The 17002-nt window shown below is 32.1% G+C and overlaps 1 protein-coding gene across 2 annotated transcripts; it reads left to right on the top strand.

Moving 5' to 3' along the window:
• The first annotated feature begins 1002 nt into the window (after positions 1-1002).
• On the top strand, positions 1003-16601 carry LOC133197709 (calcium-transporting ATPase type 2C member 1-like). 2 transcript variants are annotated; one of them, XM_061333873.1, is made up of 23 exons: positions 1011-1086; positions 3073-3108; positions 5261-5476; positions 5978-6067; positions 6654-6689; positions 7566-7627; positions 7836-7944; positions 8226-8450; positions 8762-8904; positions 9033-9157; positions 10050-10147; positions 10678-10863; positions 10961-11065; positions 11395-11551; positions 11929-12099; positions 12367-12515; positions 12697-12863; positions 13225-13293; positions 13449-13565; positions 14379-14526; positions 14626-14721; positions 14847-14988; positions 15882-16601. In XM_061333873.1, the coding sequence occupies exons 1-23, from the start codon at positions 1057-1059 to the stop codon at positions 16010-16012; spliced, it is 2808 nt and encodes a 935-aa protein (XP_061189857.1). In that variant the 5' UTR covers positions 1011-1056; the 3' UTR covers positions 16013-16601. The 2 variants fall into 2 exon arrangements, with proteins under 2 accessions (XP_061189858.1, XP_061189857.1); XM_061333874.1 differs by lacking the exon at positions 3073-3108 and having other exon boundaries at positions 1003-1086.
• The last annotated feature ends 401 nt before the right edge of the window (positions 16602-17002 follow it).

The raw sequence follows: 17002 nt of genomic DNA, 5'->3' as shown, positions 1-17002 counted from the left end.
GAATTAACGTTTTACTAAACAAATCATACTCTATTTTATAATACCGCGGGTATGATTTTTTTTAGTAAAACGTTAATTCTGCGTTATTTTTTGGATTTTTCATATAAAATACATTGTAAATGTGCACTAGAAGAATAATTTATGAAAAAAAGACATAAAAATATTTTTTGAACCCGGGGTATATTTGGGGGGGGGGGGTCTTGTCCCACAAGTACCTGTGGTTGAAAATGTTCATTGAAAGACCCCCCCTCCCAATTTTAGCTGCCGTATAGTCAAGTCAGGGCAATGTATTAATAAAATTTGGTTGATAAAAAAAGTTGGACCCTTCCCCAATAGGATTTTCAAGTTTGGACACTTTTTTAAATCAGGTAAGTTGTCCTTTTTTCTGGCGGCCCCCTTAAAAAACGATACTGCGTGTCTGTTATAACAAAGGTATCAACATACACTAAAATTCCTGGATTCGTGCATGAATCTAGTGAAATATGGGGTCATAATTAATTTTCTAGCATGTATACTAAATGTTTTCAACTTATCTTTTTATTTGGTAGGTTAGTAAAGTTTTGCATTTCATGATACTAATAAAATCATAAAAAATAATATATAAATAAATAATATAATCATAAAAAGCATAAAAGCTTTAAAAGAAGAAAATTATGCTATATTTTTGCACAGAACATATATCATATATCATGTGTATACATGTTTGCATTTTTCTATTTCATATAGGTATGCATAAATATTTAGAATTATTCACATGCAACCACACAAAAGGTTCTTTAGTCATTTGCAATATTTTAAAATTAAAAATTTCACTACATTATTTTTCTAACAACACATCCAGCTTCTTCATGAACTAGCTGTGTAAACAAATTTTACCAGGTTTCCTATTAGTTCACATTAGTTCATTTGAAAAAAATCTATGTACAAACTATCCAAGGATAAATGCACTCTTGTGTGTTGGAGGTATGTACAGTGTTCTTTCCGGTTAGGTGTCAAAACCTGAATCGTTGATTACGTCAACCGTAAAAATCAATTTAAACATGTAACGTTGTGAGAATGCAGAATCCTTCAGTCGATAAAGAACACGTAAGTGATAGATATTTAATGTCATGTCATATCAAAAGTAGGTTTAGTTGTATATGTCAATTTGTTATGAAAAACAACTGCAAATTTCGTTAACCAGGCCAGCAATGTGGACATGTGTGTGTATACACCGTGTTTACATGTGTATTAATGAGCATTAGCCCGAATTTGTCTAGTCACGAACAAAAGAAGCTTTTAACCACTAAAAAAATCTGCCGATTTTCGCATTTTTTGTTTTTAGAAAAAATATTGTATAGATTTATACAAATTAATGCTAGGCAGAACACTTATTGTTAACAGGTCCGGCACAATCTCCTGATTAAGCTATATAGCTTGATTTAGCTATATAGCTTTATTAAGCTATTCAGAATAGCTTGATTTAGCTATTTTATCACACTTTTTTCTCAAATGTGTTATTTTCCAAGTATGTACAAAAAGTCGCACCTTGGTGCAGTGATGATATTCAACCTTGAACTCTTATGAAAATAATGCATGTAAAAATCACTCATCAAATTGCATCTCCTTAAGAGACTTTGTACTCAAAGTTCTAAAAGTTTTGGGGGCTATATAAAGCAATTGATACAGTTACCTCTTCAGTGAAATTATAAAGGAGGCCAATTATGTTCAACAAGATAATTGATTGGTAATAATTCAGTACAATGAGAAGCAATCATACTTATCCATGCCTCAACTCACAGAAGGTAGTGTACAGTTACCCAAACAATGGAAATTCATCTTTTGCTTAAAAGTATTCAAATGCTGCAATGTTAGAACTATCTTTGATTTGGGTTGTTGATTTGATAACCCATATTACATAAATGAATAGTCAAATACTTGCGACTTTTTGTCTATTTTGTACAAATAACATTTTTGTGAAAACCTGCATATAAATAGCTTTATCAAGCTATTTTGAATAGCTTAATAAAGCTATATAGCTATTTCAAGCTATAAAGCTTAATCAAGAGATTGTGCCAGACCTGGTTAATGCATTGATACTGAGATCACTAACAGAAATCTAGAAAATTCTAACCTGTGCTGTTTAAAAATAAGACATATTGATCGAATTAGCTAAGCCAAAAGTTTCAGGCAATGGCATCTATCTGTTTGCTTTATGTTGTGTTTATACATATATATTTCATGAAACAAAATTTAATTGGCAGATGACACAGGTCACTATGGTGTAGATTCTGAAATCTATACAAATATTCACAAACAAAGATTTACCCTTTACTTGATGCACAAATATAGCTTTGACAATATGTACATTGTAAATTAATCAGTTGTCAACTTATCAACCTATATATATAAACGATAACAAATGACATTGTTTAGGGGTTTTCTGTAATAATTCTATAAAAAAGCTTTTATTCAACTTACTTGAAATCAGAAATTCTGACTAGCAGTAGTGGAGAATAATACATAAAACTGGCATATTCAGGTATGCTGAGTACATTCAACTAATAATTTAAACATTATGACATACCTGGTTCTTTAAAAAAAGAAAAAAAAGTAATTTTCATTTCCTAAAATATAAATCTAATACCAGAAAAAGCTACGAATGAATTACCGTACAAATTGCCATTTTTGTATACCAAAATCTTTGCTGAATTTGAAAACTTAACATGATACATGTATATCTTTTTGTCAGAGATGGTACTTTGCCTTTAGTTATCAAGCATATCCTTTGGTAAATCAAACAGACTCAAGATCATGACACAATTTAGACATTAGTCAAAATATATTTTCTGTGTTAAAATAGTGTCAAAGAAGTCAAAGAATCCAAAAAAAAAAAATTCTATTCAATACTGCATTTGTGTTTTTATTTACAAATTTTGAGTTTCGGTTTACAGTTGATAAGCATCTTACAGATGAAATTTTGATTTTAATCCTAGTCTGTTTCATAATCCCAGAGCCTGAATTCAAATGCATCCTGCATCAGTAAATAGGACAGATGGTGGTTACCTTTAATATTGCTTACTTTTCTTTTAGAAAGTAGAGTTGAAAATGGCCTCACGACATCACATGGTAAATTATGTTAATAGTTCTTGTTTGGACTAGAAAGAGCTTACTTTGTTAAAGTTGTGCATGACTTTAAATTGATTAACATCAAGCACTGATTTTCAGAAATATTACACTTGAAACTAAAATATTACACAACATTTTTTCAAATATACTTAATATGAAATGATAACCACTCTTTCATCAGTTAGAAAATATTGTGGCATCAGTGAGAAGAGAATGCAACATTATGTGTATATAATATGCTACATCACATTAAGCAAGTCTCTCAAGCTCAACAATAAGTAATTTGACTTTTTTAATGTCTTCTGAAAAACATTTCAGTTTCTGTAAGTGATAGGTTTGTTAATTATATTGCATCACAACTTTACTAAATACTAATTACTAAAACCAAAATTCATTCACAATCAAACATATTTCATCTGTGCATGTATTAAAATCCACTGATTTGTATATATACTTTGACAGGACTGATTTCTACCAATTCTGTAGCAATGGTAAGCATGTGTTCTGTTACTGTTGCCTTGTATTATATAAAGAAATGCATATGTAAATTAAAGCATGCCTTGGTTACATGTATGCATATTACTATCAATGTGCATGGTCAGGAATAGGTTCTAATAATGCTTTAGGAAGATGGAGTTGGTTAATAAATGTGACACACACACAAAAAAAAAAAAAAAAAAAAAAAAAAAAAAAAAATGAGCCGTCTTAAATATCCTACATTAACATTAAGAGGTTAATTTATTCTTGACAACAGAGTTTAATACCTGTCTTAAAACAGGGATACAAAAATATATGATTAGAATTTTAAAAGTATTTATGAAATATTGCCATTATGTAAATTTCATAGTTTTAGTGTTTTTGGATATTTTTGGATTTTACATCCAGAGTAGCATTTGTCAGTGCATAAGATTAATGCATATATATAACTGTTTATGAAGCATAATATACTAATTAAACATAATTATCCTTTAAAGAAAAAATATGTATTGAGTCTTTAATTGTAGAGAAACTTTCCCCTTTCTGAGATGAAAAGGGAAAAAAATGTAATTAGATTCAGAAGTATACAATCCTGACACTACTGTATTAAAAAGTGAATATTTTCATTAAAGTTTAAAAAGACTCAAAGAATGAGTTCAGAACTACATCAGCTCATTTGTTAGTGACCAATTTAATTAAAACATAAGGGTTAATTAAACAGAATCAGCTGATATACCAAAAGTCAACCAAAATATATATCCGTAATACCAAGCCTTGTAATCACACAGCTTCATAGAAAAGACTAAAGCCCATTAAAGTTGCCACTTACAGCTTTGCTATTTATATCTTACACTTTCCACATATAAATGAATTTTTTAAACATTTTATGTAAATGAGGCAGTTGACACCTTGATCATGTTTATAGACTTCAAAGAATTGGTTTATGATTGCCAGTTTGTTTGTCTGTCTACCCTTCACCTTAGTCATAACTTTTGAACAATGCTATACATCTTATGTTTGGTGTTGGTCAATCAATGTCATGATCAACCACAGGACTTGGCATAATGCCAGGGACATTGTGTCTTGTTGAGTTCATCATGTTCATCCTAATATCTTAATTCCAGATCTTAAAGACTTAATATTCTAAGAGTCTCTATGATATAAAGTTGAACTTTGGTATCTCAGACACTGATATCTCGAATACCTTGGATATGTGGTAGTGATTTGGAAGTCCCAACCTCTTATTCTTTAAGTATTTTACCCTGGATATCTTGAATCCTCAGATATCTCTCAGTTTTTTCTTAGTTTCCATTGAGTTCGAGATAACGAGGTTTGATGGTACATTACAGTATCTTGATATCAAATTTTGTATTGACACAAACAGAGATTACAGAGCTTGGCAGTGTTATATTGTTGCTGATTTTTTTCAATCAATATTTCAATTTGCAGCTGATAAAAAGCAAAATATCAAAGGTAGCTTTGAGAGAATTTTATTATGAATTATTTATGATACAAGGTAAATTGGATTCCCAAATGAAAAAAGGAGTGTGGGATTTTATTAAATTTTGTCCTTATTTGAGTTATTTCACATACAGGGCACTTAGAATGTTATTAACATACATTGTGACAATGAATTTAGAAGGTTCTGTTTATACATTGTTGATTGTTTTGACAGATACAGCTAGTGGTAGAAGATTCTGGGGACATGATGATGTCAATGCCCCCCGCCAAGGCGGCCACACTGTCTTATACAGAGGTGGAGGCCCAACTGAGGACAAATATCGACACAGGATTGAGTAAGGCAGAGGCCAGTAGGAGGCAGGCATTCTATGGGACCAATGATTTCCAGATCACCACTGAGGAGCCACTCTGGAAGAAATACCTCGGTCAGGTAAATTGTTATGAACAGTGGAAGTGCGATACTGTATACAGGGTTATTTTCACACCATCTTATTTTTGCCAATTTACACTTGCAAGCAATTTTACCCTGTTTTGAATTCGTTCAAACACAAACCTCTGTTTAAGAGATAATACCGTTTTCTTCTAATTCACCCTGTTTTAAATTCACCCAATTGCGACTAGGGTAAAAGGAGTGAAAATAAAATGGGGGTGAAAATTTCCCTGTATACAATAATCAAGTAAATTTAAATATACAATGGAAGTACCTTAATCAGGTACATTTTTATGAATAGTAAATGCAAGATCTCTCTCAAGGGTTGTATGTTTCTTTTGATTTACTGATTTGAAAATTTATTAACTCTTACCATATCATCTGGTATTAAAAAAAATAAGAAATAGGTGATATCTAGTTATTTATAAATAAGTTTTTACATGTATATTTCAGTTCAAGGATTAGTGCTAGGTTATTCATTTTTTTACACTTGTATTTCAGTTCAAGGATCCAATGATTTTGTTGCTGTTGGCCTCTGCATTTGTCAGCATTTTAATGAAACAGTTTGATGATGCAGTTAGCATCACTGTGGTAAGGGAGCAGTCATTAATTCAAATATAAAAGAAGGTGCTCGTCTTGTTTCTTTTGATGATGCAGTAAGCATCGCTCTGCTAAGAAAATAGTCTTCAACTCAAACATAGAAAGTGGTCCTTGCATTATTTGTTTCAATGATCCAGTTACATGTAGCATTACTGTAGTAAGGGAGCAGTGATTAACTCAAATGTAGAAGGTGCTCTCCTGTCTTGTTTGTTTTGATGATGCAGTTTGCATCACTATAAGGGAGCAGTCATTAGTTCAAACATAGAATGTGGTCACTTGTTTTCATTCATGGTGTTGAAGGCAAGATCTGTGATAGTGATCAAATATTTTTGTAGCATGTTTTTGAATCTTTTACTCAAATTGTACTAAAGTTTTTTTGCGTTACAAGCTGAAGTTGTTCATTCAAACATACTTCAGGTTAAAAAAGGGGCATCTCTTCCTCTTTTCATATAACTAAATATCAAAGAAAATTATTTCTAGCAGAATTGTGAGACAGAAAATTGATAATAACCTTGGTCACTATTTGGAAAGTTATGCAGAAATAAAGTATATACACATGTAATTTACTTTTTTTCAGGCAATCATAATTGTGGTCACAGTTGCATTTGTGCAGGTAAGAAAAAAAATCTATGAAAGCACAGAATGATTTTTTTTTTTTGCTGTTATTTATGCAAAGTTTATTAAATGTTGCAACATGAGCTTTAATACCTAACTTCCACAACCGGGATTGAAACCTGGAGGAGTGGAAAATTGTAATAATGTTCAGTTGTGATAATGTAGGTCTTATGACAAGCACTCCTTGGCTTATATTTAGTGTTGAAATTAATGGTAGACTGATAGATAAAATCTATAGAAAGTGTGTCCAGTCTTCCCTGACAAATATTTTATGACCGATTTTTCTATGAACTGAATGCAGCCATCAAATCAGTGAAATGTATTTAATACTTCTCACATGAGTAAGAAAAGTGACTAAACCAGATTGTGTTTGATTATGACTGTGTCCATGTGATTGCTTCATGTGAATGTAAGGGGCATTTTGTCACTTTTGATAAAATGGTTATTAAAATTGTCTATACATGTAGTACTGAGAAGTTAGTTTCACACAGAATATTCATCCAATTTTTCAATGAGTGTCTTTGGCTAATGGCATTTGCCTTTGTAATAAAAAATATAGGAATGTAAACCCTAAAGCAGAGGAGGTGATTAAGAGAAAAATAAGGAATCAGTGGTGCTTACATTCTTGGAGGTTTATAAGATCATCAGATTTCATCAGCTGATGCATCTTGGAAATGTGAAAATGAAAGTAGATCTTCTTGATTGTATACGGAATCTTATTGCTTTTCACTACTAGTTGTTAAATATCTTGCACACTTAGGCTAAGTCTTTAATCACTTTTATGGCCAGCACACCCTTGCGTCTAGAATCACCAATCTTGTCTTTTATTGGCTAAACATCATTGATTTCATTTTCAATGTTATTTTTTTTTTAGGAATACAGATCAGAGAAATCTCTAGAAGCTTTAACTAAACTGGTTCCTCCCATGTGTCATTGGTAAGTGTCTGTAACCACTAGTATCCCTTGTACAAGTCACTAATTATTGTCTATATTAAAATCAGAAAGCAAACCACAGCAGATTAGTATGTATTTTTAATTGTTGGGTGGAAAATGTATGATTTCTGAAGAATAACATGACTAAAAGACTATGTCGATCAGTTTGATTTTCTCTGAATTCAAGTTAAAGCCTTCTCTGATATTTCAGTTTAAGGGATGGAAAGCTGGAGACATTTCTAGCCCGGGACCTGGTAGCAGGAGATATTGTCTATTTGTCTGTTGGGGACAAAGTTCCAGCAGATATTCGTTTGTTTGAGGTGATTCCCCCCCCCATCTTCCCCCATGACTGCTACTCTAAACACAGCTGTACTCTTTCTGGAGTTGTATTTTGTGATAGAATCATACTGCAGTAATATTAAAATACATGTATTACACGTATGAAATACATATTAAAAACAGCAAATTCTATACAGAGCAAAATTTTTATTATGAATATGTGAGAAGTCCAAGCTGGATACAATATTTATTACTTGTTTACTAAGCTTTGTGATATACTTGTTTAAAATACAAGAAGTGGTCAAATGTTTGACTTTCTCAGGCCAAAGACTTAGCTGTGGACGAGTCTAGCTTTACTGGAGAACCAATGCCAAAGAGTAAAAATACTAACCCCCTCCCTGAGAAGGAGAGGTCGGGGGTCTCCGGAATGACATGTGTGGCCTTCATGGGGACACTAGTCAGGAATGGCAAGGGTAAAGGCATTGTCATAGAGACAGGAACAAACTCACAGTTTGGAGAACTTTTCAAGATGATGCAAGAGGAAGAGGTTTGTATATATTGAATATTTAGATAAAATTCTGCGATAGGTAATCCAGGTGTAAAACATGTACCTGGAGTTGGAAATGTATCCACAAGTACTGTATTTCTATGCCGTTCATGTCATAATAACAGGTTTTTAAGGTTTTACTTGAAAAACTTCATTTAGTTACAACTGTTATTTCAATGTAAAGGTGTTGTATCATAACTTTAAAAAAAAAGATTTACTGGGAAAGTAATGGGAAAAGTTGATTTATAGATAAGTATGTAGATCTTTATACACACACTAAAAGTCATAAAGAATGTACTCTTTTTTCACAGGCTCCTAAGACTCCATTACAGAAGAGTATGGATACTCTGGGGAAGCAACTCTCATTCTATTCCTTCTGTATTATTGGTGTCATCATGCTTCTGGGGTGGATCCAAGGGAGAGGACTACTAGACATGTTTACCATAGGAGTCAGGTAAAAGTCAGAGGGGTCCCACAAATTTATTTCTCTATATGCTATATGTTTATTTGTTACTGAACCACTACAAGCATTTCTTTCTGCTATTTTTAGTTCCATTTTTGATTTCTGATTTTTTTTTTCAGTTTGGCAGTAGCTGCCATTCCCGAGGGACTCCCTATTGTTGTCACGGTAACCCTAGCCCTAGGGGTGATGAGAATGGCCTCACAAAAAGCCATAGTTAAAAAATTACCCATTGTAGAAACTTTAGGTAACTATGCACCATTGTGATTATCATATTCACCAATAAAAGTGTTCCTTGTTTGGCAAGGTTACAAATCAAAATTTGGACAATGGATTGAAGATGTGTGTCCAACTGCCCAAATGCATCAACAAGTACATTTGGCTGTTACATTTAGCTCTGTCTTGAGTTACTTTTTCATCATATAATCTCCCATTTGTAGAAGTGCAAGATCTATGAATTCAGTGTTGAATTCTTATATCATATGATGTGGTATTATGTCACAAATGTTTACACTGCTCTGTCTATTATTGTATTGTTATATTGTACAAAACCTTGTTAACAATGAAACTGAAAAAAATTACATTCCAGACTGCATGATGAGTTTTTGTTACAGCAAAAAATAGTTTCAGCACACATTTTCTTCTCTTTGGTTTTCAAGTTTTAGGTATTGGGAAAGTGCTTTGTGGCAACATCAAAATTTGATAATTATATCAAATTTTTAAAAAAAAAAATTGTGTCATGCATAAATGTGAAGGATGTGAAATTCAAATAATATAGCTAAAATGTGGGACAGTGTAACTAAGAAATAGATCTCTAAATGATTTCAAGTTTCTTCTCAATTCAGAATAAAAATTACTGGGTATGCAATGATCAGCGATAATAACTTTAATATTGATTTCTGGTACAAAATGTGATTTTCTTCTAAGATAACCATTGAAGTTAAGATAAACAAATGTATTTTAAAATTTTAATCAACAATGGCTTATATGACTGGCAGAAAATAAAAAGTCTTTGAAATGTTATGTTCCTTAAAACATTGTACATTATTTAAAGCTTATTGAGACTCAGCAATTTGTAAGCATAAGATTCTTATTTTTGGAAATTATCATGGTTGGTTGTATAATGGTGATCTTTTCAGGTTGTGCCTCAGTTATATGTTCCGACAAAACAGGGACTTTGACAAAGAATGAAATGACTGCCACACGAATCCATGCTGCTGATGGACTATATGCTGAGGTACATTAAACACTGTCATTCTGTTAAAGCAGTATGAGCTGCAACTTTGTCGGGAATTTTTGTTGCAATATTGTAATTAACTATTTCAATGACACAAAAAAAAGAATGTTTATAAACCTTTGTTGCTCTTATTTGCGATGGAAGAACTATTTACAAGCTTTGATAGAAGCAAAATTACATTATTGTCGTCCTGTACAATATTGATTTCTTATATAATACTATACATTCCATTGTACAGAAATATTTCTTCTAAAACAGATTTAATACTTTATTTTAGTCTAATTGATCACAAAGTTTGAATTACATAAAGATTTGTCATAACAGCACATTTTAACAGCAAAATAAAATTCTCAAAAATGCAGCTCATATTGCTTTAAACACAAAGTAACAGTTTTGTACAAATGAGACAAACACATGCTTAGAACTTTCAGGCATCACATTACAACTTGATGGAATTATGACCCTGAGTTCAAGGTCACTTTGAAGGTAATTGTATGTGACAGATAAGAGGATTGGTTTTCGTGTTATAGGTGACAGGAGTGGGGTACAATGCTACAGGAACCATCCTCTGTCAGCATGAGGAAGTGACTGACAACTCTCACCCCTCCCTTTCAAAGGTTGTAGAGGTCGGATGCATATGTAATGATGCTGACCTTTGTCAGGATGGACTGCATGGCCAGCCCACTGATGGAGCTTTGTTAGCATTGGCATGGAAGGCAAGTATGAATAAAAGTTACCATAGTGCTTAAGAGAATTATCTAATGGGTGTTTTATAGGTGGATTTTTAAGATGTGTATTTGTATTCATTTTTAGATGAATTTGCACCATGTAAGAGAGATGTATACTAGAATAGAAGAGTGGCCATTTAATTCTGATACAAAGTATATGGCAGTGAAGTGTACCCCAGGATATGGAGAAGTAAGCTGTGAATTCACACTTTGAAGGAAACAGGGTGGCCTACAAAATATGAAATTTGATTTTTGTAGTCATGAACTATTATATAGGATAGAGGAAAACCACAGTTTGTAGCTACATGTGTAATATTTAATACTATTTCCTTTATTTGCATACAGAGCTCTCCTTTTCCAGGAGGTTTAAATATTTTTAAAATATGACCACCCAGTCCTTTTAAGTTTTCCACTACATTATTCATTGGAAGTAATCAAGTTAATCTTGTCTTATTGATACTGACTTGGCTGAGGCATATGATTATTGATTTGTTAACATTTTTTTCTGTTCTGCTACAGAATAAGGAGATGATCTACTTTGTGAAGGGAGCCCTAGAGAAAGTATTGGCCAACTGTTCTCGCTATTATAACCAAGGCAACACCTCTACACTGACAGAAAAGGCCAAACAGGAGTTTTATCATGACGCGCGTCTGATGGGACGAGCTGGACTCCGAGGTGGGTGCAATCTGACAAAGTGTTTCTATTCATCTCTTCAATAATAATTTAGTGTTTTAAAATATTACATGAATTTATTTGGCATGATTTAAAAATATGTTTGAATTGCTTCATAGCAGGTAATTCTTCAGAGATAAATTTTGGGGTAATTTTTACTTACTGTTATATCATTAAATATATGCAAATCCATTCTATACTGACTCTATTAAAGATAAGGAATTTGAATATTTTGCAGTTTTGAACTGCAAAATACTGAAAAATATAGAAAACATGTGTAAATTACATGAACATGTTATATATAAATCATGAATCTGCTCCATTTTGGCACCTTGCGTTACAGTTTACTACATTACTTTATAATCCTTGTATTTCTTCAGTCATAGGTTTAGCCTATGGGCCTGAGATGAACAACCTTGTGTACGTGGGGATGGTAGGAATTTGTGATCCTCCCAGAGAGGGGGTCAAGGAGGCAATCACAACCTTAATGGGAGGAGGGGTGTCAGTGAAAATGTTGACAGGTGATTCAGAGGAAACTGCCAAAGCTATAGGTAAGCTTACTAGAGGTTAAAGACAGGTGTGTTTTGATAGCTATTGTGAGAATGCAGTGATTTACATCTCAAAATTTAAACACAACAGTTAAAAATCATGCCACTGCCTGCATTTGTTAAGAAGGGTTTTGATTTCTGAATTGAATTCGTCAGCATCATTCTGATGTGCATAGATTTGTGAATATGTGAACTTCATTGCAAACACAGGTGTATGTTTACAAATATGTTTGAGTCATTTACATATAAGTAAGATTCTCTTTGTTATAGGTAGTCGCCTTGGTTTATTTTCTACGGGAGGAAGGGCTCTGTCAGGTGAACAAATAGAGCAAGCAGATGATGAACATCTATGTCAGATTATTCATGGTGTCACAATATTCTACAGAACAACGCCAAAACACAAACTTAAAATTGTCAAGGTTTGCTTTTTTTTTTTTTGAAAATTTTTAACTAGATACAACTAACACATGTTGAATAAGAAGAAAAGGGATATAGTATTAGTTACTGTGGAATTTTTAATAAAGATTAACCCTTTTTAAAGGGAGAAATTACAAATTTATCTGATGTATGTATGTACTAGGAAATAGCCTCTATTTCTAGGCTCTACAAAGTAATGGTCATGTGGTTGGAATGACAGGAGATGGAGTAAATGATGCAGTCGCGCTCAAAAGTGCTGACATAGGAATTTCTATGGGCATTACGGGTACAGATGTCAGCAAGGAGGCTGCTGATATGATTCTAGTGGATGACAACTTTACAGTTATTCTGTAGGTATTAATTACAATAATCTATAACTGTGTCTCGGGACAGGCCCTCATCACAGTTAGAATGCCTCCCAAATACCTGCAATGTAGCAGAATATTGCTGAATCACTCCTAATTGATTTTGGTGCCCTTGTTTATTTCACTACATTGCCAATCCATGGAATGCATTCTATCATTAAATTAGGTCTGTAGGACATTATCATTTTAACAATAGAACATTCTATCTATGTAGGTATACGTTATAAGATATGATTCTAGTTGATGAAGACTTTGCAGTTAGTCTATTTTGATAGAAAAACATTGTGTTAGCACCATGTCACTAAAAATGTCACTAAAAATTAATTGTCTTATCTTTTCGTTATAGATCTGCTATAGAAGAAGGAAAAGGCATATTCTACAATATTAGGAATTTTGTTAGATTTCAACTCAGCACGTAAGTCAAGAATAAGAGTGTGTTTATTTTATATACAATTGAACACAATCAGAGTAAGATTGTCTACACACCTTCTAAATTATAAAAGAATATGACACTTTTGTTTATTTTAGGAGTATAGCTGCATTAACATTAATAACTCTTTTTTATTTTAGGAGTATAGCTGCATTAACATTAATAACTCTTTCTACTGTGATGAAATTACCAAATCCCTTAAATGCCATGCAGATTTTATGGATAAATATCATCATGGACGGTCCACCTGCTCAGAGGTATCTGTTTTCTTAAAATAGAAGTTACGGTACTCAAGACCCCTTAAAATTTCATTTCACATTTGATGAAAATGTGTAGTATAGGGCCAAGCTTAAAAAATCCTTTGTTTGCAGTTGCTGACCTATAAGTTTTAGAGTGGGTAGGTAGGTAGGTAGGTTTTTTTTGTTTTTGTTTTTGTTTTTTTTTGAAAAAAAGATTGTAGTTTTCAATTTTTTGTTAGATAACAAAAATAGTCTTACTAAACATAAATAAGCTCCACTTGTTATGCGCCACTGATTGATAAAAGCAAAAATAGAAAATGAAACAGTTTCAGTATCTTTAAAGTTAAACAAAAATATTTATACAAAATACAACTTTGGGTCGGGTGCATTTTCAGTGGGTTGGTAGGCAACTGCAAACAAACAAATTTTTATTTTAGGCCTAGTAAAAGTCTAACTACAAACACAAATACAGTTGAACTTCGATATTTCGTGTTACTTCGATATTTCGAACACGGATATCTCGAATACCATGGATATGTCGAAGTGATTTTGAAGTCCCAACTGCATATTACTTAAGTATTTTACCCTGGATATCTCGAATCCTCGGTTATCTCGAAGTATTTTCTCGGTCCCTTCGAGTTCGACATAATGAGGTTTGACTGTAGCATAAAGATATGACTAGAATGGTAATCTTTATTTAAAGAAAAATACAATCTCTTATTTATGTATTACATTGCATAACTTTATCTCAAATAAAAATCATGATGGAAAAAAATAAGTTTATTAATTGGACTGTTCCATGAATTCCTATCTTGATTTGTTTATTTTTAGTCTGGGTGTTGAGCCAGTGGACCATGATGTAATTAGAAAACCTCCTAGAAAGGTCAAGGACCCTATCATAACCTTTGACCTCATTATTAATATCATAATCTCAGCTGCCCTCATTGTATCGGGTACACTTTGGGTGTTCTGGCGAGAGGTAAGAAAATTACCTACAGTTTGTTTATAAATGGATCGACATCTATAATACTGAAGACTGTTTTTTATGCATTGTCATATTCAATTTTTTTCTTTATAGATGAGTGACAACAAAATCACTCCTCGAGACACCACCATGACATTCACATGTTTTGTATTTTTTGACATGTTTAATGCTCTTAGCTGCCGCTCGGCAGTAAGTGACTGTTATTTTTATTTTCCTGTAACTTTAAAACAATTTCTTTCAAATTAAATCAAGTTTATCACATTGATGGCAAGGCTATGATTTCAGCATTTTGTTGTTGTTGTTGTTTTCTATAGGAAAAATCAATATTTCAAGTTGGATTTTTTAACAACAAGATGTTTTTATTGGCCGTGGGGGGCTCTCTGATTGGTCAGCTCCTGGTGATATACTTCCCTCTACTCCAAGCCGTGTTTCAAACAGAGTCCCTTTATTTATCAGGTGAGGAAGGCACATGGTAGAGTAGGTTAAGGTATTGATATGATCTGAAGTTCTGGGTACAAGAAACATTTTAAGTAAAATACTTTTGTATATTCTAATGTGTGCTAAAATGTACAAGATGTATGTCTTGAGCAGTAAAGATACATGAACATGGATTTTAAGAGTGACATGAAATTTTTCCTGTTTTGTTGTATGCCAGTCATTGATCTAGGAAATTATTCTGCTAGAAAGAAAAAAATAACTTTTTAGATTGCATTCATGTATACCTGACATATCACTGCTACATATTAGAGTTAATTACATTTTCAACAGTGAAGTACTGTAATTTATCCCTTGAATGAAAGTGATATTTTTGCAGGTGATATTTTCCCAGTGAAAATAACATTGATATTTTCATTGAAAATATAAAATTCATGGCATAATTCTCTATTTTCCTTCCCTTCAGAAAAAGTGTGAAAAGTGTAATAGTGTAAAAGAAAATATAATGTACTCCATATAGATAGCATGAGAGAATATACCATGCTAAGTGAATTGACGCTAAAACAGCCAAAGTAAAATCCATGTTTAACAATATTCAATCTGACTCGTAATTGCGTAGCTTTGCAGTCTCATAACGGCTTAGCTATGACATCACAACCTATGCCCCTGTGTTCGGAAAAGACAGCCAACATGCTAAGGGGATAAAAGGAAAAGAACAACAAAGAAAATGTAATTAACAAAAAAATGCAATGTTTTGTAATCAGATATGGAATTTATTTCACTCATGAGTGGGATATGGAATTCATTTAACTTGTGAAATAAATTCCTTATCCAACTACAAAAAATTGAATATCCTTTATTTCCTAGAAATATGAAATCTGTAACTTATAATGTATTTTTTTTACTTATTTCAGACTTGGTCTTTTTGGTATTATTAACATCATCAGTTTTTGTGGTGTCAGAAATAAGAAAGTTTGTGAGGACTTTACGTGAGAAGAGGAAGAAAGGACTTGGGAAACAGTATTACAGCGATAACAGTGTCTGATTCCCAGAAATGTTGTTAACCAGACATATCTCTTTTTTAATGTGTGATTATTATCTATAGCCATGTGATAGTCTTGTTGTGGGAGCTATGTTGTTCACAACAGATTTTAAATGTTTTAGTGAAATTTGAGCAGGAAATGACAGTTTTGATTCTTTTTTTTAATTTTATTAAACTGACACAAGACATCCAGTGTTAAATTTTGTAGATGTTACAGAATTGCACAATAATTGTACCTACAGTATCTAGTACATATATTTACACAAAAAGATTTACAAAAGAACAAAATATCCTTCAAATCAACATGAATACATTTTGTAATTTCACTGCCTTTAGAAATTAGACAATAATCAAAAATCAGTGTAGGCTTGCAATACTTTTGTCAAATATCATTCTGTGTTCAAACTAATTTCTTTTGAAATTTAACTTTTTTTTAAGGTATCCATGTTTTTCTATGTATTTAGATATAGATGGATTTAACAGTGTTTTCTGTATGATCAGATTAAGATTCAAAAGTGCCACTGCTGTTTTTTATATCGAATTTTGTTACAAAAATAGACAATACATGTAATGTGATTGCATGAATTTGAGGTACATCTAATATTTTAAATTTTCATAAATATATGTATATGTTATAAATTAATGAATGTACATGTATCATTAATTTATTTTCATTGTTTGTATTTATATGTTGACCATGTCAGTCCAGTTTAGGTGTGTTAATTCCTTTTCCTACAGTGTGGCCTCAGCCACTGTTATTCTCATTGAGATTACCTGATTTTTTTTTAATGTTTTAAGGTCACATTATTCAAGGCATTATGTATAAAAGTTTAAAATATATAAATATGAAATATATAGATGATATATAAAACTTGAAAATGCTTTAATTCTATATAGGAACTTCATTCTTTATAAAAAAAAAAAAAAAAAAAAAAAAACCAATTTGCAGCAAATGAACTGTCTTCTAGGTGATTTTTTATGACAACAAAAATC

The sequence above is a fragment of the Saccostrea echinata genome, unplaced genomic scaffold (assembly GCF_033153115.1).
Source record: "Saccostrea echinata isolate AGI-Se365-2 ecotype Australia unplaced genomic scaffold, CSIRO_AGI_Sech_v1 ptg000030l, whole genome shotgun sequence".
Classification (NCBI taxonomy): Eukaryota; Metazoa; Mollusca; class Bivalvia; order Ostreida; family Ostreidae; genus Saccostrea; species Saccostrea echinata.
This window is presented reverse-complemented; position numbering and strand designations above follow the sequence as displayed.

Coding starts and splice junctions, on each gene's coding strand:
- LOC133197709 (XM_061333873.1), top strand. CDS start 1,057: ATGCAGAATCCTTCAGTCGATAAAGAACAC. Junction 7,945..8,225: donor CAGATATTCGTTTGTTTGAG/GTGATTCCCCCC, acceptor TGACTTTCTCAG/GCCAAAGACTTAGCTGTGGA. Junction 9,158..10,049: donor ACCCATTGTAGAAACTTTAG/GTAACTATGCAC, acceptor TGATCTTTTCAG/GTTGTGCCTCAGTTATATGT.